We start from the raw sequence: 26,156 nt of genomic DNA, 5'->3' as shown, positions 1-26,156 counted from the left end.
AAAGCTGTCATGGAATGACTATTTGATGAAACAATTTAAAAATCAATCCAAAAGAAATTTCTATAAATCAAATAAGAACATAAAACTAAAATGTTATTTAACCTAGGTTAGGCCAAGGTTTGGGAACCCTCAACTAAAAAAAACAAAACAAAAAAACATTAAGAAATAGGAACAGACACAAAATAGAGCAGTGAGATTCATAAGTAACGAATATTCACACTTGACTAAAGTAACACCTTTAGTAAAATCACTAAATTTAGAGAGCCTTTAGGACAGAAGACTTACAAATAAAGTAGCTATGATACATAAAACACTGAACCAAATAATCTTTTAATACAAAAACAAAATCAAATAAAATGCTCAGAAAGACACAAAGATAAAAGCACATTCCTCGTTCCATATGCTAGGACAAATTTGTACAAAAGCTCCTTCTTCTCTAGTGCTATTACAGCATGGGTAGCCTTAGCCAGCATGGAAAACCAAGCTATTACAGCATGGAATAGATTGCCTGAGCCAGCATGGAAAACCAATCACTTGACAGAATTATGTCATGATTAGATACATAAGGCGTATGACGTAATCTTCTTTGTTAAAGTAATGTCTGTATTTTATAAGATAAAAAAGTAAAGTTCCCCTTTCAAACCTTGTGGTCTGTAAGGCAGATGATTATTTTTTTTCCTTCTTCTAGATTCCAAACTAAATAATTAATTACCAATAGTTCATTAACTTTTTTTTTTTTTTAATTGTGTGTTGTTTGTTTTTTGTGTTGTCATGTAAAAGAAATATTTGTGCAAAATTTCAGTTTGATCCGAGATTGGGTGTCGCAGAAATAATGCGTAAAAACTTTTTACCAGACATACAGACAGACAGCCAGACAGATAGAGTGAGCTTTGAAAATATGTTATCTGTATCATAAACCAACTCTAACACCATGCATTATTTACTGTTAAACCTTTATGGGCTGAATGGCTAAACAGTAACAAAGTAAAGGCTATAGAGAACTTAACATCCCTGTACATTGAAGGGCCAGTCGCAGTATTTGCTCACTTTGTTGAAGACCAGTCCACCGGGGCACGGAAGTACGTAGCTGAAGGTGTTGACACACATGACGTACTTGGTACAATCGTCAGGGAAATCACGCACGCCGTCCACGTTAGAACAAAGAGAATTATGATCGTCTGGAGAACGATGGCATATGTTAAAAATAATGAGGCATAACAGTTATATTTTCAGGGGCGTAGCTAGGATTTTCCATCGTTTGGGGGGCCCCCGGGTGGGGCTTGATCTCTTAGCGGGCCCCTGCATTTTGCGTAATATTTTAATTTTAAATTTAAAAAAAAACCCACTCATTTGGGACCACTCTCAAGTGGGGGTCCCGGGGGGATTTTCAAATTCTCACTCCTCTTCCCTCCACACTAGCCACGCCACTGTAAATGTTGTTTTAAAAGTCAGAAAAATATATAAGAAAAACGAAAGATAGGATTGATACTAATATAATACAAGCTTAAGATGATAATACTATGAGGAAATAAATCTGATTATTTACTTCAAATATTTGCCTGAAGCAGGGGCGTGTTAGGATTTTCCCATCGTTTGAGGGCCCTAGGGAGGGGTTGGGCTTGACCTCTTTCGGGGGCCTGCATTTTGCGTAATATTTAATTATTAATGTATAAAAACACTCATTTGCCCCCCCCCCCCTCAACTGGGGGAACGAGGGGATTTTCAAATTCTCCCCCCTTCCTAGCTACGCCACTGTAAATGTCGTTGGAATAGAAAAAAAAACTATAAGGAAAATCGAAAGATAAGCTTGATAATAAAATAATATAAGCTTCAGATGATAATGCTATATATAATGATAATATTACGAACAAAGAAATCTAATTATTTACTTCAAATAATTACCTGAAGAAGTGATTGTCTAATAACTAGAACACATTTTAGGTAATGCGATCCATGTGGGTAGATCAGTGTTTTACAAACTGGGGTACGCTTACCCCACGGGTACGCGAAGATTTTGGAGAGGGTACCCGTTACACCTCATTAACCCTTTCTCTCCGTAATTATTTTTCCACGTTTTTGAAGGAATTCTTCATTCTGCTTTTTACTATTTCACTACCCCTGTTATGATTGGGCTTCAATAGCTTTCTTGTTTGTTATCAGAAAATGATGTATTTGGTATAGAATTTAAGGGAAATGTATGCTGTTTTTAATATAATTCTAAGTCAAGTTAAAAAATTTAAACGTAAATTAAATTTAATGAGGTCAAAATCAACGATGGTATCGTCGATTAGGAGAGAAAGAGTTAACGATGCTGTTTTTTTTTTTTTAGATACCCATTTTTTTTAAGTTCTGTTAATGAATTAAAACAAGGTAGTAGGGTGTGGGGGGGGGGGGGGAAGAGACGTAGTCTTAACATTAGAAAAAAAAAATATACAAGGGGTATGCATGGGTCAAAAGTTTGGGAATCACTGATGTTTTAACTCTTTCTCTCCTAACCGACGATACAAACGTTGATTCCATCAGAATGTGGTAAATAATTACGGAGAGAAAGAGTTAATAGTGACTGTTAACAAGAGTAGCTAGATTTTATATGATTATCTGCTTGTATTTCCCCAAGAATGCTTCTATACTATGGCAAACTTCTTCACCTATCACTTAGTCTGTTGGACCTCTCAAGATGTGTTCAGCGTTTTTTTTTTTCATTTCCTTTCTGTCTATTGCCTTGGATAGAGTCTCTTTCAAAGACAGGCCCGCTCATTCTCTTATGTTATATTATCTTACTATCGCTTTCTCTGTCTGTCTTCTTCTTTTTCATATATATATATATATATATATATATATATATATATATATATATATATATATATATATATATATATATATATCTCAGTGGCCCTACAGCCCATGGAGGGCTATGGCCTGCTTCAACACATCCCTCCTATCTGCCTTCACATCATCAATTCATGCATATATATATATATATGTGTGTGTGTGTATATATATATATATATGTATGAATATATGTATGTGTGTATGTGTGTGTTTGCTGTGCGCTTTTATGCATAGGATTAGGGTTAGGGTTTGGGAAAAAAATTAGCCCCACACAAAAGTTATAGATTCGCTTGTGCTAGACAGAAGTGGATACTCACTATCGTTACTGGAACCAGCCTTCGTTTCTATCGTCTTTGCAGGAACTTGAATAGATTTTTAAAATTTGCATGAAAATGTATTTAAAAGAAACAAAACAACTTATAACATCGTATTAGTGATTTATATACATAAAGATATATCTAAGAAATAGAAATCGTTTTGGTGTATACTTTATGATACTTTAAGATGGCGTCTCGAACTTTCTCAATCTATCACTTTTCGTTTTTCTAACGTTGTTCTTAAAGCTTCACTTCATCATCAGCACATTTCTTTCTATCGCTTTGTATTTATTTTTTATTTTTTTTATATTTTTAATTTAGTCGAATACGTAAAAATGAATCTTAACACATAGACTGCGGTGTATTTGAAAAAAATTTTACTTTTATATAAAAAAAATCACACCAAACATGCCTGAAACAAAAAATTATTATTTAAGTACCAATGAAGCTATATTAATATATTTGGTATTAAACTAAAGGTAAAATATAAGAAAAATGTGAAATGTAATCATCTTTCCATTTAAATATAAAATACAAATTATAATTTAATTAATATGACCCTAAAAATTGAATGGTAGCTTTAGAACTTCTTAGACCTAATTATTGATTTTTGATCTCTGCATGACAGTTTAAACAGCATATTAGAATATTTACAGCTGTATCAAAAAAGAAGAGTGACAAAACAGTCAATAAAAGATGATGAATCACTAATTATGTTTTTTATTTTTTTACCCGGCTTTCTAGTCAGAAAAAAAAAAGTAAATTATTGCACTTTTCAATACTACCAATAACAGTAGATACTAGTACTAAATCTATCAATCACATGAACTCAAATATTATGTACATGTGAATCAATGGACATTAGATCATAACGATGAAAGACATAATAATTGTGTGTTGTACCTATGTTGGTGGCTGAGCGGTAATTTTGGGTTATCGGACGCCTATAAGTCCATCCAGCTCTAATGGGTACCTGATATTAGTTGGGGAAAAGTAAAAGCGGTTGGTCGTTGTGCTGGCCATATGACACTCTCATAAACCGTAGGCCACTAAAAAACAGATGATCTGTACATCATCTGCCCTATATACCACAAGGTCTAAAAGGGCAACTTTTAGCTATATAACTTAAAGAAATATAAAGTTGTATATGCAGGGCCGGCCGTAGGCATAGGCAAACTAGGCAGCTGAATAGGGCCCCCAATGACCTAAGGCCGGCCCTGGTATATTTCCATTACCTTTTGGGGGTGGTGGGATCCCATCATGTTGCATCCCTGTTGGCGATTTTAAAGGTACATCTGCGCCTGGTCTTAAGAAATATAGAATTAAAAACTTTCTTTAAAGTTTCAGCCCTTCTCCAGTTAGTGTCTAGTATTCCTTATCTCTATATATAATTCTCTTCATGGCTCAACAGTTTGGACACCAAGAAGTAAAGGAAAGATCACTCTTTTATTTCTGCAAGTCGGACTAGAGTTATCCCACGATATTTTAGAGGCGAAAAAAAAAAGAGGGGGGAGGGAGAACAAGTAGTATTCACCCGTCACTAAAAAGCAGGGCCGGACTTAACCATTGTGGGGCCCTATGTGAAACGGATTTTACGGGGCCCAGTTTGGGTAGGGAATCGGATTATAAGTGAAAATTAATAGTTTGTGTTAGAAATTAATTTCGTCTTTGCATTTATTCATTCTTTACTACGTACATAATTACTCTACGAGCCTTGCGTGTAGCGAAGTCATACAGTATATCATAATAATTCTGTTTCCTACATAGATCACGCTCAATAGCGATATTTACCAAATGTTTGAGCCTGTTTACGATAATTGTTGACCTCAAGTAATTCTTCTTCTTCTTAGTTTGAGGAGCTAGACGTTTCTTTCACTATATATTACATAACTACGGGTATTGCATAATGCCGTTTTTTTTATCGCGCGAAGAATTGGCGTTTTTCATATTGAATGACACCCCAAAATGACAATTTTCGTTCATATATTTCAGAAAATGTCTGTGAGTTTTCAAAAGATTTTAAATAATGTCCGGATATTTCCAGGACTTTTCGTATATTTTGCAATTTTTTAGACTTCCAGAAGCTTCTGGTAAATCATGAGGCCGCGGGAAATCTGTTATAAGCTATAAAATGGTTTAATTTAATATTTTTTACAACTAGAATTAGCGAGGGTCCTATGAAACTGAAAGTGCGGGGCCCACTGTGGTCGCATAGGTTGCAGTGGCCATACTGCCGGCCCTGCCAAATAGCGGCGTAGCACTAGTTACCATTATTACGGCTGAGAAGCACTTGCTCTCAATCGCTCCTCATGACTTGACGCTGTGAGTCTCAGTCTCGGTCTCGGAGTCACGAGATTCGAAGCAAGAAGAGTGGTCAGCGTGAAAGAGCGCCGAACCAACAGAAGCTGAGAGGAGAAGCAGGTGTATCTGCTACTGACCTAACCCACCCATGCCACGTATGCGTCCGGCATTTTAAAGCGAAGATTGGACTTAACAGTCATCTTCGAATTCATAGGATATGAGAAATGTGCTCAACTTCAATCACGAAGGAGGAGCTATATTATCTTTTCACATGTCATCAGAAGTTTTAAAATTCTAGCTTTCTATTGCTTAGGTGTCATGGTCCAATTATTAACGGGTTTGATAAAACCATGAAACAGTGGTATTATGCCAGGAAGACATGCAACTGAAAAGCTATGTAATACAGTCAATTTTGTAACTTCTTTAACAAAGACCATAAGCATAATTATTTTATTTTTTTTTTACTATCAAAATTGCTTTATCTAAATGGCTGAAGGAAAATTTAAATTGAACCCAGGATGTCAAGAAATTGTAATTATAAAAAAAAAATCTGTAGCAAAAGCTGTGAAGCTTGTTATATGGCTCAACAGCTAACGATGGGATTAATGGGTAAATACAGTGGTCATTACATTCGACCAAAAAAGCTTGGATACATTATAAAGGTGGGTATATTAGGAGCGTACTTTTATTTGGAAGTTAATATCTCCAGTTTTCAACAATATTCGAAACTGACGGGCCTTGTTCAGAAAACTGATTAATTTTCTACAAATGTATTTACACAAAAAACTGAATTACTCCGATAGCGCTTCTATTTTATTGCTTGTAGATTGAAATCTTTGACCTACCCTTGACCAACCCTTTGACCAACCCTTTGACCTATCCTTTGACTAGCTCTTTGACCACCTCATTGAGCTAACCATCGATATTCTCCATAACCAACTCTATGACCTATCCTTTGACCAACTCTATGATCTACCCTTTGACCTATCCTTTGACTAGCTCTTTGACCACCTAACCTTCGATATTCTCCATAACCAACTCTATGACCTATCCTTTGACCAACCTTTGAGCATCTCGTTGACCTACTTTTTGACCATTTCTTTGACAACCTCATTGACCTAACCTTTGACCTTCCCCTTAACCAACTCTATTTCCTACCCTTTGACCTGCCCCTTGACCTACCCTTGGTGTTTATCTGGCAATTCACACTGTTTTTTAGCGGCGTTGATCAGAGGGTAAGCGCCTTCACCACAAAATTTACCACTAAAATCATCGAAGTCCAGAGTCCAGAACATGATGCCGCCCAAATTTTTAAGCTTTGCGTATTTAACCTGTAAAGAGAAAAAATATTACAACCTCAGATCTGTTGCTATTTTTAACCACGTAAAGGGATTTCTGTAAATAAATCCTTAATTAGATTTCATCTTTTAATGTCCAAAATGTAGGCTTTCATTTAAGAAAGGAGGACAGAAGGATAGCAAAGTTTTAGAAAGGAGGACAGAAAGGAGATCAAGCCTTTAGAAAGGAGGACAGAAAGGAGAATAAGCCTTTAGAAAGGAGGACAGAAAGGAGAATAAACCTTTAAAAAGGAGGACAGAAAGGAGAATAAGCCTTTAGAAAGGAGGACAGAAAGGAGAATAAACCTTTAGAAAGGAGGACAGAAAGGAGAATAAGCCTTTAGAAAGGAGGACAGAAAGGAGAATAAGCCTTTAGAAAGGAGGACAGAAAGGAGAATAAGCCTTTAGAAAGGAGGACAGAAAGGAGAATAAGCCTTTAGAAAGGAGGACAGAAAGGAGAATAAGCCTTTAGAAAGGAGGACAGAAAGGAGAATAAGCCTTTAGAAAGGAGGACAGAAAGGAGAATAAACCTTTAGAAAGGAGGACAGAAAGGAGAATAAGCCTTTAGAAAGGAGGACAGAAAGGAGAATAAACCTTTAGAAAGGAGGACAGAAAGGAGAATAAACCTTTAGAAAGGAGGAAAGAAAGGAGAATAAACCTTTAGAAAGGAGATCAAGCCTTTAGAAAGGAGGACAGAAAGGAGGAAAGACAGGAGGGCCAAGCTTTAGAAAGGAGGACAGAAAGGAGAATAAACCTTTAGAAAGGAGGGCAGAAAGGAGAATAAACCTTTAGAAAGGAGGACAGAAAGGAGAATAAACCTTTAGAAAGGAGGACAGAAAGGAGATCAAGCCTTTAGAAAGGAGGACAGAAAGGAGGAAAGACAGGAGGGCCAAGCTTTAGAAAGGAGGACAGAAAGGAGGACAGAAATGATGTCAAAGTTTGAGAAAGGAGGACAGAGCTTAAGAAAGAAAGAAAAGAAGGGCCAGGACATTAGCGCAGCTTTTCATCAATGGCTACGACAAATCCTTCTAAGTAGTTGACTGAGAAGCACTCTGCTCTGTTGCCCAAGTGCAGGGCCGGCCCTAGCACTTGCGGGCCCTATGCGAAACGGATTGCGCGGGGCCCAGTCTGGGTAGGGATAAGCATAATGTAAAAATTAAGATTTTGTAATAGAAAATGCATTCGTCTTTACAATAATTTTTTTTGTAATGGAAGTTGACAATGAAGTTTTTTTTTTTAATCGCGCGTAAAATAGATGACCCAAAAATGACCCTTTGTCTATTTTTCAGGAGATTTTTATGAGTTTTCAGGAGATTTTTAATTTCTTCAGATTTTTAATTTCAGGAGATTTCCAAGACTTTTTAGTATATTTTGTAATTACAGGATATGCCCAGGAGCCCTAGAACAATTATGAAGCCTTAGAAAGCCTGCTTTTATTTATAAGTTCTGATGTTTTAATTAAATTAGTTATTCCTAGAAATAGCGCGAGGCCAATAGAAGTGCGGGGCCTACTGCGACCGCATAGGTTGCAACAGTCTAAGTCCGGCTCTGCCCAAGTGGACTTTTTCTAGGTAACCAGGCTAAAATGGACGTTTTCTTTGGGTTTATTTTTAATAAACGTGTTACCAGAATTCACATACACACACAATTCACATCTAATTCACATCTAATTCACATCTAATTCACATCTAATTCACATCTAATTCACATCTAAATTTTATGTTAATTAAACCCAGACTCAACCAAGAAATCAAGTAAACGGTTTCTGAAACACTCAATTGTAATTGTAATATAGTAACTTCGACTGATTCTCTAGACATTTCTTTATTTAAAAAAAAAAGTAATTTCAAAATTACTTTACTTTACGTCTGTATTTTATAAGATAAGATGTCTTTTTGACCACATATCTTATTTAAAAGAGACGTACGTTGAATGGCTGCTTGGTCGTATGGAATGCGTTTCAGGCTTCTGTTCTACTGGCCACAGTTCAAACTACATTATCCTCGGGAAAGTTTGTGCTAGGGACTAACACTTGTCAAACAAAACGTGTTGTCTCCCTTTATAATTACCTTCTCTTTGATGCTCTCGACGTCATCGTATCCCAGGAAATCGCTGTTGTAAACTGCATACGGCACCATGCCAGCTCGTCCTACGAGCGTCATCGGGTCCTTCACTAGCTTGCAATACTGAAATAGTCAATTCAATTTTTAGTGTTATTTTTCTGTCAAAACGGCTAGGCATGTTTAGATAACATATCGAATCACACAGTCTGTTTTGTCTGGTAAAAAAGTTTGAACATGTTATTTCTCCCACACCCATTCTCGGATCAAATTGCAGCTTTGCATAAATATTTATTAGCAAATGACAATGCATGAATCTCTTAAGTAACATTAATTATTAGTTAATAAATTACTTATTATAAATTATTTTGTTTGATACAGACAAGGGAAATGAATCCTTTCTTGGTTAATATGTATGTTATATATAGGTTACGCTTTTCAGTATCTGGGAGTAATGTCCCTTGTTGACTAATAAACAACTGATATGTCAGTTAGAAACTAGGATAAAGAGTTGTGTTAAATCGATTAATGTTATCAACATCAGTATTCACAAATATGGCTAGTATATATGCTTTTAAATTCTTAGCTATTGTACACAGTATTTCTCACTGACCCATATTCGGAACAAGCTGACACATTAGACAATTATTTATTGTACATAATATCATTCGACGCTGGGAAAAGTCCCCCCCCCCCCATTACACTTCGATTCCAGACGGGGGGGGGGTGGATGTAAATACAATTAATTAATTATTAAAATAATTTAGTATCGATATGGTTAGGTTTTGCATCAAAGGTTGCAAAACATAGCACTCCGGTAGCGTACAACAGAAAAAAAAAATCCCTTTAATTAACAAATTTAAAAAGTTTAATGTAATAAAATATATTTTTGGGGGAGACCACAATGGTGGGGAGTATAATTATAAATCCTAAAGTAATATATCTATGAGTAAAAATTTAGGTCAATTGGTAAGATGCATGACTAAATGCATGACGCGTATGGCGTAATCACCTTTTTTGAAGTAACGTCTGTATGATATAAGATAAGATAAGATAAATTAAATAATCAAATCATTATACTGTCTGCTGATGGTATAAATATGAGAGCCCTATTTTTTATAAGCTTATCACTATTAATCCTGCATTCAGTCCTTTCAGAAGATTATCCCTCTGCCCTGGTGCACTCACTGACTAATTTTTGAATTTATCCAAAAATCTAACCAAACTGGCTCACAAACCAATCCCGTACAAAGGTTCAATTTACACTGAAAGTACTTAATAAGACGCGGTTTGGGCAGTTTTCAAACGTGAACATCGCAATTTTATTAAACCATTGCAATTTTTTGCAGCCCCAGAAAATGGAATAGAATACTAGTTTTGTGTGGTTTGTCTGTCCGTCCGTCCCGTTTAGATCTCGTAAACTAAAAAAATATGGAAAATCCGACACCTTGATATTTTAGGCCATTCAAAGTTCTGATGGATACGGCTACTTTTTTTTTCTTTTCTTAAAGTGAAAATTTTAATTTTTAAAATCAACTATGCAAGCAGTTTTTTTTTGCATAAAATTACCCCGTTTTTACAACTATTCACTATTAATAGTAACAAACACTAGACGCTGTTTAGTAAGAGAGATGACTGTTTACAATACTTTTAACATATTTATGCCAGCGGTTTTAGATTTTTGGTCAAACATTTATTTTGTTTACAATTGTATTGCAAAGTTATATACGTTCTGTCAGAAAAACTACTAAATTTACCAAAAAAAAAATGTTTCAATTAATTTTGAAGAGAAAAATCTATTTTTTATGCATATAAGTAGAACATAATTTAAAACAAAAATAAATAAGTATTTTTTCATATTATCGTGTAATATGCAATGTAGCACATAGTAAATATTGTTATATTTATGACTTTACAGTAAACTGTGAGCCAATAAATGAGAAACAACCTCGTAGTATGCTAGGATGCCTTGTACTAAAGTGAACGGTCCAGCACGACCTTCTCCATTAATCGGAGATCCAGGAGTGTTCTTGTTTTTGTTGACTAGCAGGCCGTTTCGCCCATACGTAGGTAAGCCCAGCACGAGTTTACTTTCAGGTACTCCAAGTTTAAGATAATAATTAATAGCGAAATCCTATGGATTATAAGATAAGATCATTTTATGGCTCCAAACAAATGAAAATTTAGTTAGACTACCATTGCCTCTATCGTTAAATAATATTTCTGAAAAAAAAGTTAAGATGATTAAATGAATTTTTTTTTATTTAGCTTTATTGAAAAAGTAAAATGCGAAGGACCCTATGTTTTTAGGTACTTACTATATATGAATATATCAGAGATACGTTGTACGAGAGTATTTTAAAGTTTAATTAGATTTCAAGGCTTCTATATATTCCATACATTGTGATACGAAGATATGTTTGGTCTTTTATAAAAACTGAAGGGGTTCCAATACAGCATCTTTTTTTTTTTTCAGCCTAATTTAGCTGGTGAGCCCGAAATGTGTATGCTGAACTCTGAGCAAGCTATTCTTAATTCTGTGGATAGTTTTAATTTCTGCCATGTCTGTTTTCTTGATAGTCTTGACTTCTGCCATGTCTGTTTTCTTGATAGTCTTGACTTCTGCCAAGTCTGTTTTCTTGATAGTCTTGACTTCTGCAAAGTCTGTTTTCTTGATAGTCTTGACTTCTGCCAAGTCTATTTTCTTGATAGTCTCGAATTCTGCCAAGTCTGTTTTCTTGATAGTCTTGACTTCTGCTAAGTCTGTTTTGTTGATAGTCTTGACTTCCGCCAAGTCTGTTTTGTTGATAGTCTTGACTTCTGCCAAGTCTGTTTTATTGATAGTCTTGACTTCTGCCAAGTCTGTTTTGTTGATAGTCTTGACTTCTGCCAAGTCTGTTTTCTTGATAGTCTTGACCTCTGCCAAGTCTGTTTTCTTGATAGTCTTGACCTCTGCCAAGTCTGTTTTCTTGATAGTCTTGACTTCTGCCAAGTCTGTTTTCTTGATAGTCTTGACTTCTGCCAAGTCTGTTTTCTTGATAGTCTTGACTTCTGCCAAGTCTGTTTTGTTGATAGTCTTGACTTCTGCCAAGTCTGTTTTGTTGATAGTCTTGACTTCTGCCAAGTCTTTTTTGTTGATAGTCTTGACTTCTGCCAAGTCTGTTTTCTTGATAGTCTTGACTTCTGCCAAGTCTGTTTTCTTGATAGTCTCGAATTCTGCCAAGTCTGTTTTCTTGATAGTCTCGAATTCTGCCAAGTCTATTTTCTTGATAGTCTAGAATTCTGCCAAGTCTGTTTTCTTGATAGTCTTGGCTTCTGCTAAGTCTGTTTTGTTGATAGTCTTGACTTCCGCCAAGTCTGTTTTGTTGATAGTCTTGACTTCTGCCAAGTCTGTTTTATTGATAGTCTTGTCTTCTGCCAAGTCTGTTTTCTTGATAGTCTTGACTTCTGCCAAGTCTGTTTTGTTGATAGTCTTGACTTCTGCCAAGTCTGTTTAATTGATAGTCTTGACTTCTGCCAAGTCTGTTTTCTTGATAGTCTTGACTTCTGCCAAGTCTGTTTTCTTGATAGTCTTGACTTCTGCCAAGTCTGTTTTATTGATAGTCTTGACTTCTGCCAAGTCTGTTTTCCTGATAGTCTTGACTTCTGCCAAGTCTGTTTTCTTGATAGTCTTGACTTCTGCCAAGTCTGTTTTCTTGATAGTCTTGACTTCTGCCAAGTCTGTTTTGTTGATAGTCTTGACTTCTGCCAAGTCTGTTTTGTTGATAGTCTTGACTTCCGCCAAGTCTGTTTTATTGATAGTCTTGACTTCTGCCAAGTCTGTTTTGTTGATAGTCTTGACTTCTGCCAAGTCTGTTTTGTTAATAGTCTTGACATCTGCTTAGTCTTTTTTGTTGATAGTCTTGACTTCTGCCAAGTCTGTTTTGTTGATAGTCTTGACTTCTGCCTAGTCTGTTTTCTTGATAGTCTTGAATTCTGCCAAGTCTGTTTTCTTGATAGTCTCGAATTCTGCCAAGTCTATTTTCTTGATAGTCTCGAATTCTGCCAAATCTGTTTTCTTGATAGTCTTGACTTCTGCTAAGTCTGTTTTGTTGATAGTCTTGACTTCCGCCAAGTCTGTTTTGTTGATAGTCTTGACTTCTGCCAAGTCTGTTTTATTGATAGTCTTGACTTCTGCCAAGTCTGTTTTGTTGATAGTCTCGACTTCTGCCAAGTCTGTTTTGTTGATAGTCTTGACTTCTGCCAAGTCTGTTTTCTTGATAGTCTTGACTTCTGCCAAGTCTGTTTTCCTGATAGTCTTGACTTCTGCCAAGTCTGTTTTCTTGATAGTCTTGACTTCTGCCAAGTCTGTTTTCTTGATAGTCTTGACTTCTGCCAAGTCTGTTTTGTTGATAGTCTTGACTTCTGCCAAGTCTGTTTTGTTGATAGTCTTGACTTCTGCCAAGTCTTTTTTCTTGATAGTCTTGACTTCTGCCAAGTCTGTTTTGTTGATAGTCTTGACTTCTGCCAAGTCTGTTTTGTTGATAGTCTTGACTTCTGCCAAGTCTGTTTTGTTGCTTGTCTTGACTTCTGCCAAGTCTGTTTTGTTGCTAGTCTTGACTTCTGCCAAGTCTGTTTTGTTGCTAGTCTTGACTTCCGCCAAGTCTGTTTTGTTGATAGTCCTGAATTCTGCCAATTTTTTTTTGTCTTTGACATATGGTACTTACGACTTTCAGGTGGCATAGTCCACGATGAAGGCTTTTATAAGGGCGAAATGAGAATGTACTTGACTTGATTTTTAAACCCTTAGAATCGGCACATATTACTTTTTTTTTGGTACACTACTATAACATATTTCATCAACTTCTATAAAGAAAGTTAACATTCCTTTACCTGGCTGTAAATGAGCCATTTGATGCTTGCCCATGGACTACAGGATGCTTCTGGATTGTTTGGATACTATTCGTATACAATATACTTACATAAAATATTTACATAGACTGAGTAGATTAAATACTTACATAGAACGCAGTGAGTGTGTATTGGTTGTGTTGATAGGGTATTGTTTTAAAAAGCCTACAGTTTAACAATATTTACGTACAGGGACAGAGTTTACAATAGGCAAGCAACAAAGAATGAAATCTAAATCTAAATTAAATATATTTTATTTACAAAAACTGTATTTAAAGAAAGGGAGACAAGGATTCTTGTAGGTATATTATTCGCGTGCAGTCTTTGCAGCTTCAATACTAACCCATTGACACATACAGGAACTCTTTGCGAATATAATACAATTTTAAATCTTCACTTCATACAATGATGTTTTTTTACTAAAATAAATCCGACTTCCATGAAGATAATAAATTAATATAATTTACACATATTACTTTTTTTTTGGTACACTACTATAACATATTTCATCAAGTTCTATAAACAAACTTAACTTTATCATAAAATTTCATTAATGGATAAAGAGTAACTTATTTCACCACGAGAATTAAGACCACTAAACTGTTACATGACTTCAAAACTGACCATAAACTCGCTTACTTCAAGGACAGACATTATCAATGAAAAGAAGCAACTTGCTTGAGCAACTGATATAAAAACTAGTGGCGGACTGACTATATGGGCATTCGGGCAAAAGCCCACTGGGCCGGTACCCAAATGGGCCTCCTAAAGGACTTCATGCATACCACTACAGAACGCATTAAATTAGTAAAGGTTTTATAATATTCTCTTGTAAAAGGGGCCCTCTGATCGTCGTGTTAAAAAAAAAAACTTTTTACAATCTCTACATTTTAGGTCCTAATACTAATTTAATTTAACACATTTTCCGAAATAATGTAATAGTCTATATCAGTAGACAGTGCTACTAGTAGGCTTCATCTTTGTAGCGAAAAACAACATGAGGTCTACTATATTTCTTAAAAAAGATTCAGAGTTAATTGTATGCATGCGTTCAGTTAACGATACATTAGGCCTATGAAACTTAACAATGACTTTAAGGATAAGTAGACTTAAGAAATGGATGTCCATCATATGATGTACAATTTGTGTGTCGGATTGTAATGCCCGGGCAGATTTTGACACCCAGTCCGCCCCTGATAGAAACTAAGGTTGATATTCAGCAAATAATTGAACCCGATTATTTTAAAGAACAGACAAACATTGATAAATTAGTTATGGCTATTAGTAAATATGCTTTACATTTGAATTACACAAAAAACTAAGTATGGTTCCGGTTCCCATTCAGATTCTGGTGTCAAACAATGAATGCTCATCATTACAACTTTCGATATTTACAATGAGCGTTGTATGTGAAAAACAACAACCAATTTTTTGTCATGAAAAACCCAAACTCATGTCCTTTGCCTGCTTGTGGGCTCAGGAACACATTAACATCCCAACCCTCCATGTTCAAATCTTTGTCATTAGCGAGAATCCACTTAGCAGACCTTTAACAAAAAAAATCATAAACGCTTCGAAAACAATTGTATGTATAAATTCAAATAATATGACGCTATGTTAAAAAAACAAAGACTTTGTGAAATTACAGCTTAAAAAATATAGGGAAAAAAAACTTACAACAGTGAAAGTATCGCTTGCGTTCTTGGTCATAGAGTACAGAGGTGCATTGTGATCAGCTGTGGTGTCAAATCCGCCATGGAAATCATAAGTCATTAGATTGATCCAATCTAATACTCTAGAGAGACGCAATGACACTTGATGTAGATACATTTGAGATCATTATTTAATAGTGGCAAAACATGTGACACATTATACGAACAAATAAACTATGTTTTAGCCTTAAATTACAAACAGTAAAGTTCCCCTTTCAGAACTTGTGGTCTATAAGGCAGATGGTGTAAAGGTCATCTGATTCTGTGGCCTACGGTTAACGAGTGTGTCATGTGGTCAGCACAACGACCAACCGCCTTTACTAACCTAACCCTTACTAAAGTCAGGTACCCATAAGAGCTGGGTGAACTCAGAGGCGCCCGAAGATCCCAAAATTAAAAATCCCAGTCCTCACCAGGATTCGAACCCCGGTCTCCGGTTTGGAAGCCAAGCGCCTTACCGCTCAACCACGACGCCTCCTAAATTACAAACAGAACTATGCTAAAATATATGAACAGATAAACTAAGTTTAAGCCATAGATTACTAACAGAACTATATATGAACAGATAAACTAAGTTTAAGCCATAGATTACTAACAGAACTATAATAACATTTGGAAACTATGTTTTAGTCTTACATTACAGACAGACACATTGACCAAAAAAAATGTTGCAACAAAAAAAAAATAAAAAAAAATCATGTTTTGCCATCAAAACCAAAAAAACAAAGACAAATAAAACTACATAAAGAAATTAGATTCTGTTAACTGCGAAGGTCGTAGACACCAATATCTAGTATATGTAGGATTTTCTAACTGCAGAAAAAAGGCAAAGTAAAACTGTATGGCACAAGGTCCTTAAGGCATTGAACAAAATTAAAGAAAAAAACTTACTTTAGGGAACAGTTCCAGAACAAAGAAAAAGAAAAGGAAGACACCATAAAAGAACGGACGGGCCAGTCATTGAAAGAGATTCTATCCAAGACTAAATACAGAAAGGAATGGAAAAAGATGATCAACAGACTAAATACAGAAAGGAATGGAGAAAGATGATAAACAGATCTTATGTGATGCCCCAATGGTCCAGCAGACCAAGAGATAGGTAAAAGTGAAGGAGAAGTTTACGCAATTTCCTTGGAATAAAAAAAAACAGCACTACTAACTGTGCTATGGTAGATACTTCATACGCCGCATCTATGGTAGGTTTCCCTGCTCCCAGAGCAGCAGTTAGGAGAAGCCGTGGTTTGCCACTTACAATAGCTTCAGCAGTGATTGCCTCTTTAAGCTCCTAAACAAAGACAACATTTGAGTGTGAGTCAACTATAAGTATATGTGACATAATGGGGAAATAACTTATTTTTAGTAATTTTGATTATAGGAGTGATTCCCCTTGTGTAGTTTATATAAGGGCATGTAGACCATGTTTAGTTGCCACTTGCTCCTGAGTTACCAGCTTGACCACTGGACCTGTGTTGTAAATTCTATTTTTTCTGTTAGTTATTGGTCGTGTGTCTTGGGGTACTCGGGAAAAGTGTGCCCTGCTCTGGAGATCTTTGGGCTAAGTATATCTTTAGTCATTGTAGTATTTTTTTTAAAATACTTTACAAAACAACGCCTTGATCCAACTTTCTAAAAAATTTTCACGACATTTTTTGTAGTGTTAAAAAGTCTCCATGTCCAGTCTAGATAAAGTATATCTAAGTCTATGGCCTAAATCTTTATTCAAGTTTTAAATATACCCAGATTGCCAGATTTTATACATTATTATTGTTTCATATATTTGCGTGAATATCCGAGAAATTATTTTGCATTATTTCTAAACTTCGAAAACTAAAGATCATTACTTTTCTAAGACACTGAAAAAAAAAGTTTACCTACATAAAAATCTTTATATGTATAGGTCTGTGAATCGATCAATCTCGGATAAGAATTTATTTCCGGTTTCCGGTCTAGATATAATATATAAGTCTATGGTTGTCACATTTTTTTATAGTGGGCCTAATTATCACAAAACATGAAAAATATAAAAAAATACATTTTTAAAAAGACAATCCATTATTTATATAACTTATAGGGTGATATTTTGTCTCTTAATAACTAAAGAATGTTAGATATAAAAAAGGAACGTGTATTTTTAATCCGTATCCTCTACTCACCTCTCCGCTCCTATAAGAAAGAATTCTGGTTTAGCGAATGTAAGAATCTACTACTTTTTAGCAATATTCTAGTGATAGACCCCGTTCAGATCTCGTAAACTAGAAAATCCGACATCATGATGTTTTAGACCATTAAAGTTCTGATGCAACGGCTACTTTTTTTCTTTTCTAACATCGAAAAATCTAATTTGTTAAATCACTTATGCAAGCAGTGTTTTCATACAAATAACCACGATTATAGATATTCACTATTAATAGTAGTAAACACAGAGTCTCGTTAGTAGGGAAGAGTATATTTTAACATTTTTGTAACACATTTATGCATAAGGTTTTAGATTTTGATTTTTTTTTTTTTTTAACAAATGTAATGCTAAGTTAACTAAGTTCTGTGCTACTAAATACTACATTTACACACACACACACAAATTACTTTTTTTAAAGAGAAAAAAATCCATTTAGTATGCATATAAGTAGTTTTTCATATGATAGCGTGAACTGCAGCACTACCTACATCCCTAGAACACTTCAACATAGCCAGCGGAATAACATAGAATTTGCTATAATTTGCTAGTCTTTTTTATCCTAAAAAAATTCTTCATTTCCTGTTTTATTTGTTGTCTAGATATTTTATTTTACACAAAAATAATTTAAGCCTGGTTTAGCTTGAAAAAAAAAGCGCAACTTAAATTGGAGAGTGTGATGCATGGCTCAGGAGATAGAGCCCTCTGCTCCCTATCTGATTAGTTTTAATGTCAGGTGCCGATGTAGACTAGCTGAACTAAAAGCTAGCTCTTCAAATTTTCAAGATATAGATTATATCAGAGCTCAATATTCATGCTAATAGGAATATGAATAAAGACTACAGTGATTTGTCCGAAATAGCGTAAGACGTGATATATATTTATATACAGTTCTTTTTGTAAAACAAAATAGGTGCCGGTACTCCGTATTTAATTGCCTTAGAACTTTTAATTACCTAAAACGTATAATATACGTTAATATACAATAAAAGTAATATTTTGTTTAAAAAGGTGCCGCTACGAAGTATTGGTGCGCAGCGTCACAAAAAAAAAAGACTTGTATATATACATATATATTGTTATAGACCTGGTGGTGGCACAGATGGGGGTAGTGGTGTGAGTGTAGTCAGCCGACGCAAATCGCCCCAGGCCAGCGCTAGACGAGCGGTCAACCGTGACGAGCTACGACGGTCAGCCGAGTCGAGTGTCAACAGGACAGTTCGGGAAGGATCGCCGTCGTGAACAGAGCTCAGAAGCGTCACGAGAGTTGTAGTCATCTGACCACCTAGAAACGTCGAGCGGCGTTCTGTCCGGTTCGAGAAGGCAAGTAGGGACCCTATATAAGAGAGGAGGTGTCGCAGTCAAGACGGTTTAGAAAATGGGCTCTATACAGCAAGATTCACGAGAGAAGGTTCAGAAAGGAGGTTTACGACAGGAGTTCAGAACACGGTCGACTACAGCACAGTTCAGCGGTGTGGTTCTGTACGTAGCATTACGACGGTTCAGTGCGGAGTACTATCAAGTAAAGTTGAGACGAACGGCGTCTTGATCTTGGTCTGTGATCGAGTCCGACACGAGCCTAGTGTGTGAAGTCAGTCCTGAACTGTTGAACCCAGTTCAAGCCCGGAACGAGACGGAGAGGCCAGTGCAAGACTTGATACGGCGGAACGGTGTTATCGTAGAGATATTTGTTATCGCAGAGCTATTTGTACTGTTCTACGTGCTGCCAATTGTACAGTATTGGCTGTTATTTATGGACATTAAACCTTTACGTTATTTTGGAGCCCTGACTTGTCAAGTTCTTTAAGTTGGTGGTGTATGGTGCAGTTTGCAGAGGGCCTGGATAGTGAGATTCGTAACAATATATATATATATATATATCTTACCATTACAAGTAGTGTGAATCTTTCTTTGTCGCCAGGCATGCCTCCTCTGAGAGCTGGATATTCCCAGTCTAGGTCCAGACCATCAAACCTGTGTGCCCGTAAAAACCCAATTCCGTGATCAATAAATTTTTGGCGACTATCCGCCGTCTCTACCATTTGACTGAATGGCTTGCTACCAAAGTTCCAACCGCCGACAGCCAATAGCATTATGAGGTTGGGATTTTTTTCTTTAAGCTTATCAAATCTTGCATACCTGGGATATAAAATTAGTGACGCAAGATACAATCTGTTTTTTTTTAATTAGGTCATTTCGTAAAATATGGTCAATTCCAAATACCTTACTTTTACACAAATCTTTATTTAAAGACATTGCACACAAAAAAAAAAGTTAATTAATTTAATAATTTAGTGGATTATTATTATTATTATTATTAATATTATTATTTTGGCTTTTTGTTTTACTTTGGTGGTAGATTTTTCTTCTAAAATGTTAGTGCTAATGATTCTCCCTCTTTCATACAATGTAATTGTATATACAAACCAAAGAATGTTGACCAGTGGCGTAGTTAGGGTGGGGGAGGAGATCCTAATTCGAAAGACCTTCCGGGTCCCCACTTCAGGGGGACACCCAAATGAATGTCCTAGTTATTAAATATTTAGCCACTGCCATATCATCTAGCTATTCACGTTGAGTAAAAAAGACAAGATGGTATTGATTATAGATGATGCTATAGATGACGTTGTAGATGATGTTGTAGATGATGTTGTAGATGGTGTTGTAGATGATGCTATAGATGATGTTGTAGATGATGTTGTAGATGATGTTATAGATAATGTTGTAGATGATATAAATGATGTTGTAGATGATATAGATGATGTTATAGATGATGTTGTAGATGATGTTATAGATGATGTTATGGATGATGTTGTAGATGATGTTGTAGATGATGTTATAGATGATGTTGTAGATGATGTTGTAGATGATGTTATAGATGATGTTGTAGATGATGTTATGGATGATGTTATAGATGATGTTGAAGATGATGTTATAGATGATGTTGTAGATGATATAGATGATGTTGTAGATGATGTTATGGATGATGTTATAGATGATGTTGTAGATGATGTTATAGATGATGTTGTAGATGATATAGATGATGTTATAGATGATGTTATAGATGATGTTATAGATGATTTTATAGATGATGTTGTAGATGATGTTATAGATGATGTTGTAGATGATGTTGTAGATAATGTTGTAGATGATGTTATAGATGATGTTATAGATAATGTTGTAGAAGATATAGATAATGTTGTAGATGATATAGCTGATGTTATAGATGATGTTGTAGATGATATAGATGATGTTATAGATGATGTTATGGATGATGTTGTAGATGATGTTGTAGATGATGTTATATATGATGTTGTAGATGATGTTGTAGATGATGTTATAAATGATGTTGTAGATGATCTTGTAGATGATGTTATGGATGATGTTATAGATGATGTTGTAGATGATGTTGTAGATGATTTTATAGATGATGTTATAGATGATGTTATGGATGATGTTATAGATGATGTTATAGATGATGTTGTAGATGATGTTATAGATGATGTTGTAGATGATGTTATAGATGATGTTATAGATGATGTTGTAGATGATGTTATAGATGATGTTATAGATGATGTTATAGATGATGTTATAGATGATGTTGTAGATGATGTTGTAGATGCACAGAAAACACTACGAGAGAAGATATGTATTGATATTCGTTACTTGGGCATTATTTTGCCAATTAACAATGTATTATTTTAAGAAAATAGTTTTAATTAGTATTTTCGAGAACTTGAGCTTCCCAGCCCTAAATATTCAAACCACAAAGCTTAAGGAAGCTCTTTGTGACGTTGGTGTGGTCCTCCACTTCCCCCCTGAAAGCATTTTCCTACACACACACATAAGAGTATGGGGTGTAGCAAATAGAAAGTATAAGAGTACGGGGTGTAGCAAATAGGAAAGTATAAGAGTACGGGGTGTAGCAAATAGAAAGTATAAGAGTAAGGGGTGTAGCAAATAGGAAGTATAAGAGTAAGGGGTGTAGCAAATAGAAAGTATAAGAGTATGAGGTGTAGCAAATAGGAAGTATAAGAGTATGAGGTGTAGCAAATAGAAAGTATAAGAGTATGAGGTGTAGCAAATAGAAAGTATAAGAGTACGGGGTGTAGCAAATAGGAAAGTATAAGAGTAAGGGGTGTAGCAAATAGGAAAGTATAAGAGTAAGGGGTGTAGCAAATAGGAAGTATAAGAGTAAGGAGTGTAGCAAATAGAAAGTATAAGAGTAAGGAGTGTAGCAAATAGAAAGTATAAGAGTAAGGGGTGTAGCAAATAGAAAGTATAAGAGTAAGGGGTGTAGCAAATAGGAAGTATAAGAGTAAGGAGTGTAGCAAATAGAAAGTATAAGAGTAAGGAGTGTAGCAAATAGAAAGTATAAGAGTACGGGGCGTAGCAAATAGAAAGTATAAGAGTACGGAGTGTAGCAAATAGAAAGTATAAGAGTACGGAGTGTAGCAAATAGAAAGTATAAGAGTACGGAGTGTAGCAAATAGAAAGTATAAGAGTACGGAGTGTAGCAAATAGAAAGTATAAGAGTAAGGGGTGTAGCAAATAGAAAGTATAAGAGTACGGAGTGTAGCAAATAGAAAGTATAAGAGTACGGAGTGTAGCAAATAGAAAGTATAAGAGTAAGGGGCGTAGCTAATAGAAAGTATAAGAGTAAGGGGCGTAGCTAATGGAAACATATAAACTTAGGGGGGTGGAGGTAGAAGTAAATAGTCTTTTTGGACTTAATTGATGATGACTAGTAATTAATAATATAATTAAAATAGATCAATGCTGAGACCTGAGGGATACCTTTAGGTAAATTTAAAACAGTTCGTCAAAAATGTGTACATAAAATATGTGAATGTGAGCATAAATTGTCTGCTTTAAATGTGTACACAAAATACCAGCGTTGCATGTGTACATAAAATACCTGCTTTGAATGTGAACATAAAATACCTGCATCGAATGTGTACATAAAATACCTGGATCGAATGTGTACATAAAATACCTGCATCGAATGTGTACATAAAATACCTGCATCGAATGTGTACATAAAATACCTGCATCGAATGTGTACATAAAATACCTGCATCGAATGTGTACATAAAAATACCTGGATCGAATGTGAACATAAAATACTTGCATCGAATGTGTACATAAAATACCTGCATCGAATGTGTACATAAAAATACCTGGATCGAATGTGTACATAAAAAACCTGCATCGAATGTGTACATAAAATACCTGCATCGAATGTGTACATAAAAATACCTGCATCGAATGTGTACATAAAATACCTGCATTGAATGTGTACATAAAAATACCTGCATCGAATGTGTACATAAAAATACCTGGATCGAATGTGAACATAAAATACTTGCATCGAATGTGAACATAAAAATACCTGCATCGAATGTGTACATAAAATACCTGCATCGAATGTGTACATGAAATACTTACATGCCTTGCGCCCAGGGCGTATCCATATCGTTTTCTTCGAAATTCACCAACTTATTGTCCTTCAAAATTGCAAAGGCGTAAATGAGGTGGGTACACAGCGAAGGGTCAACATGCTCAGGGAAGAATTTAGCATCACCATTCCGATATTGTGCCCAATTGGTATAGTAGCACACTATCATGCCACAACCTGAACCTGGAGTTATCAGTGAGTTTATTAATTAAACAACCTTTTTTTTTTTTTAGTTTTAACTCCTTCTTCTTCTGCGATATGTTTATTATATAAACACCTGGATGCCAGCCGTAGCTTGTTTTGTTAATAAAAGGTTAATATTTACTGGAATTTATTTTGGTTTACATTTTTGTAATGATCTATTTAAATTATGGGGAAACCCCTTTCTTATATGTTCTGTTAGTTCTAATTGTCATAGCCCAGTGGGATTCAAACAAAAAAATTGGTACTGTCCATACAGTCTAGAAAAAACTGTTGCTCGGGTCAAGTCGTTTTACATTGCAGCTTTTGCTTAAAACAAATGGCCTATGTTTTCTTCCTATCGCTTTCTCGGTCTGCCTGATCTATTTTTTCCTGTTACTGTTTCCCGAAGGAAGGTCTTTGCGAGCACTTTGGACCTTGTGATTTCGCCATAAAGTTTAAGTTTGCGATTTTGTCCCTAGCTAGCAGGTCATCGTGGGGTCCAGTCGCTCTACTAATACTGACTGTAATCTCTGGGTTTGTGATGTGTACCAATGCCACAGTCTCCACATTTCGATGGGCGGAATAAGTAGACACCTTCTCAAACGACGAGGAGCTACGTCGAGAGGGGTCCAATACAAGCGCTATAAAAACAGCTTTAACCCTTAAAGTGCTGAGCTGTTTTACAATGAGTGCTTACAAAATGGAATTACAATTCCGATGTTTGCAGGCTAAACTACCACACGCGCTTTAAGGGTTAAGAGCTCCTGTACGGAGTGTGATATTGACAGCGGCTTTGCCTTATCAAGGATAACAAATATGTAGGTCGCAACTGGTTTACATTTTCATCGGTAATTGAGTACAAGGACGTATTATTGTATATTAAATATTCTAGAAATAGTATATATTTAATTATGTATAATGGATTAAATAATTGTGGGGGAAATATATTTCAAAATGAGATAATAAATGTTGGTCAAAGATCTGTCGATGCTTTTTGACGACACTGCTATGCGATCTAAATGGTGGAGATAATTCAAACAAAGATTGTGGCGAAATTTCAAACAATGATAGTGAGGATATTTGAAATAAAGATACAAGGGATATTGCAAAGATAGAGGGGACATTACAAAGGTAGTGGGGATATAACAAAGATAGTGGAAATATTTCAAACAAAGATAATTTTGATATTTCAAACGAAGATAGTGGGGATATAATAAAGATAGTGGGGATATAATAAAGATAGTGGGGATATTTCAAACAAACAAAATTTGGATATTTCAAACAAAGATAGTGGGGATATAACAAAGATAGTGGGGATAGTTCAAACAATGATAGTTTTGATATTTCAAACATAACCAACACCCTGTACGGCAGTGCTGAAAAACTGAAGAAAACAGCACACTTTTTGTCCTTGGCACAGTCTGCAAAAGATCTCACAGCTCAGCAGCAATAAAGCTGGCTAGAAGAAGAAGAAGAAGAAGAATATTTCAAACAAAGATAGTGTGGTTAGTTCAAACAGAGATAGTTTTGATATTTCAAACAAATATAGTGGGGATAGTTCAAGCAAAGATTGTTACGAGTAAAAAAGTTCCTGTTTTGTAATAGAAACACTAAAAACAACCAGAGCCTCAATTAATACATTGCTTTCTTAGTTTTTCTATTCGCACCGTTTACTTCAGCATCTTCTTGTGATTCTGACCCATTTTTATACAGTCCCGGCTTACACACTTTCTTTGATGTTCACTCATCCATGTACAATGAAGGTCAACTGGTCATTACGTACACAGGCACACATAATGCACTACTAACCACTCAACACAAACGTTGTTACCATTACACCTTTCAGGGAGGTGCGGTGGCTGAGCGGTAAAGCGCTTGGCTACCGAACAGGGGTCCGGGGTTCGAATCCTAGTGAAGACTGGGATTTTTAACTTCAGGATCTTCGGGCGCCTCTGAGTCCACCCAGCTCTAATGGGTACCTGACGTTAGTTGGGGAAAAGTAAAGGCGGTTGGTCGTTATGCTGGCCACATGACACCCTCGTTAATCGTCGGCCACAGAATCAGATGACTTTTACATCATCTGGCCTATAGACCACAAGGTCTGAAAGGGGAACTTTCTTACTTATCACATCTCATCTGTTTTTTTGTGGCCCACGGTTAACAATGAAGTAATGTGGCCAGCACAACGACCTACCAGTGTCAGGACTAAGAGTTAACTTATTTCAAACCAATACTTACCTATTGTACTGTGAAGTACAATGAACAACAAGAATATGATTGGCAGAAGCTTCATCTCATAAGACTTTGAGCGACTAGTGTTTTTTCAATCTCAGCATTAACTAGCAAGAGCAGATCATTCTGTCTATGTTGTGTCATTTTATGGGTCTCAAAATATTTACTGTAAAACATGTATTTATCAGTATTCAACATTATTTAAAAAAAAAAAAAAAAAGTTTCCTGATTTAAACCGCTTTTAGAGAGAATTGTTTGCTATTAATAATTAATGAATGACTAATAAGAAAAAAAAAATTAGTTTATTGACGTCACGACCTGTAACGTGGCAACGATCTATTGGTTTAAACTGCTGACATATTGTGACGTCTCACATTGGCACATGGGTCTGTATAACGATTGGTCTCGGTCAAATCAACAATTCCCCTAGTCAACATCGGGATTTGAACCCAGCCCTTTTACGTGGCCAAGCGATTTCACCTCTCAGCCACACACTCCTTATCATAATTGATTGAATAAAAAAAGAACTAAGAACATTGTCATGGATAAATGAATGAATAAATGAATGATTGAGTGGTGGCTGAGTGGTTAAGCGCTTGGCTTCCGAACCTGGGGTCCTGGGTTCGAATCTCGGTGTAGACTCGGATTTTGAATTTCGGGA

The 26,156-nt window shown here is 35.7% G+C and overlaps 1 protein-coding gene across 1 annotated transcript; it reads right to left on the bottom strand.

Annotated features, from left to right (window-relative positions):
- Window positions 1-938: 938 nt before the first annotated feature.
- LOC106072358 (chitinase-3-like protein 1) lies at window positions 939-25,660 on the bottom strand. The gene is made up of 11 exons (XM_056031071.1): window positions 25,502-25,660; window positions 23,071-23,263; window positions 19,509-19,761; window positions 16,610-16,734; window positions 15,415-15,532; window positions 10,796-10,981; window positions 8,857-8,973; window positions 6,633-6,781; window positions 4,385-4,455; window positions 3,150-3,194; window positions 939-1,178 (listed from the first exon to the last, which is right to left on the bottom strand). Exons 1-11 carry the CDS (start codon window positions 25,554-25,556, stop codon window positions 1,003-1,005), a joined length of 1,488 nt encoding a protein of 495 aa, XP_055887046.1. The 5' UTR covers window positions 25,557-25,660; the 3' UTR covers window positions 939-1,002.
- Between the last annotated feature and the right edge of the window lie 496 nt (window positions 25,661-26,156).

Source organism: Biomphalaria glabrata, chromosome 5 (genome assembly GCF_947242115.1).
Source record: "Biomphalaria glabrata chromosome 5, xgBioGlab47.1, whole genome shotgun sequence".
Lineage (NCBI taxonomy): Eukaryota > Metazoa > Mollusca > Gastropoda > Planorbidae > Biomphalaria > Biomphalaria glabrata.
Note: the sequence above shows the minus strand (reverse complement) of the source record. Positions and strands in the feature narration are given on the sequence as shown.

Coding starts and splice junctions, on each gene's coding strand:
- LOC106072358 (XM_056031071.1), bottom strand. CDS start 25,556: ATGAAGCTTCTGCCAATCATATTCTTGTTGTTCATTGTACTTCACAGT. Junction 19,762..23,070: donor ACGCCCTGGGCGCAAGGCAT/GTAAGTATTTCA, acceptor TTTATATCCCAG/GTATGCAAGATTTGATAAGC. Junction 8,974..10,795: donor GCATCCTAGCATACTACGAG/GTTGTTTCTCAT, acceptor TGACTATTTCAG/TATTGCAAGCTAGTGAAGGA.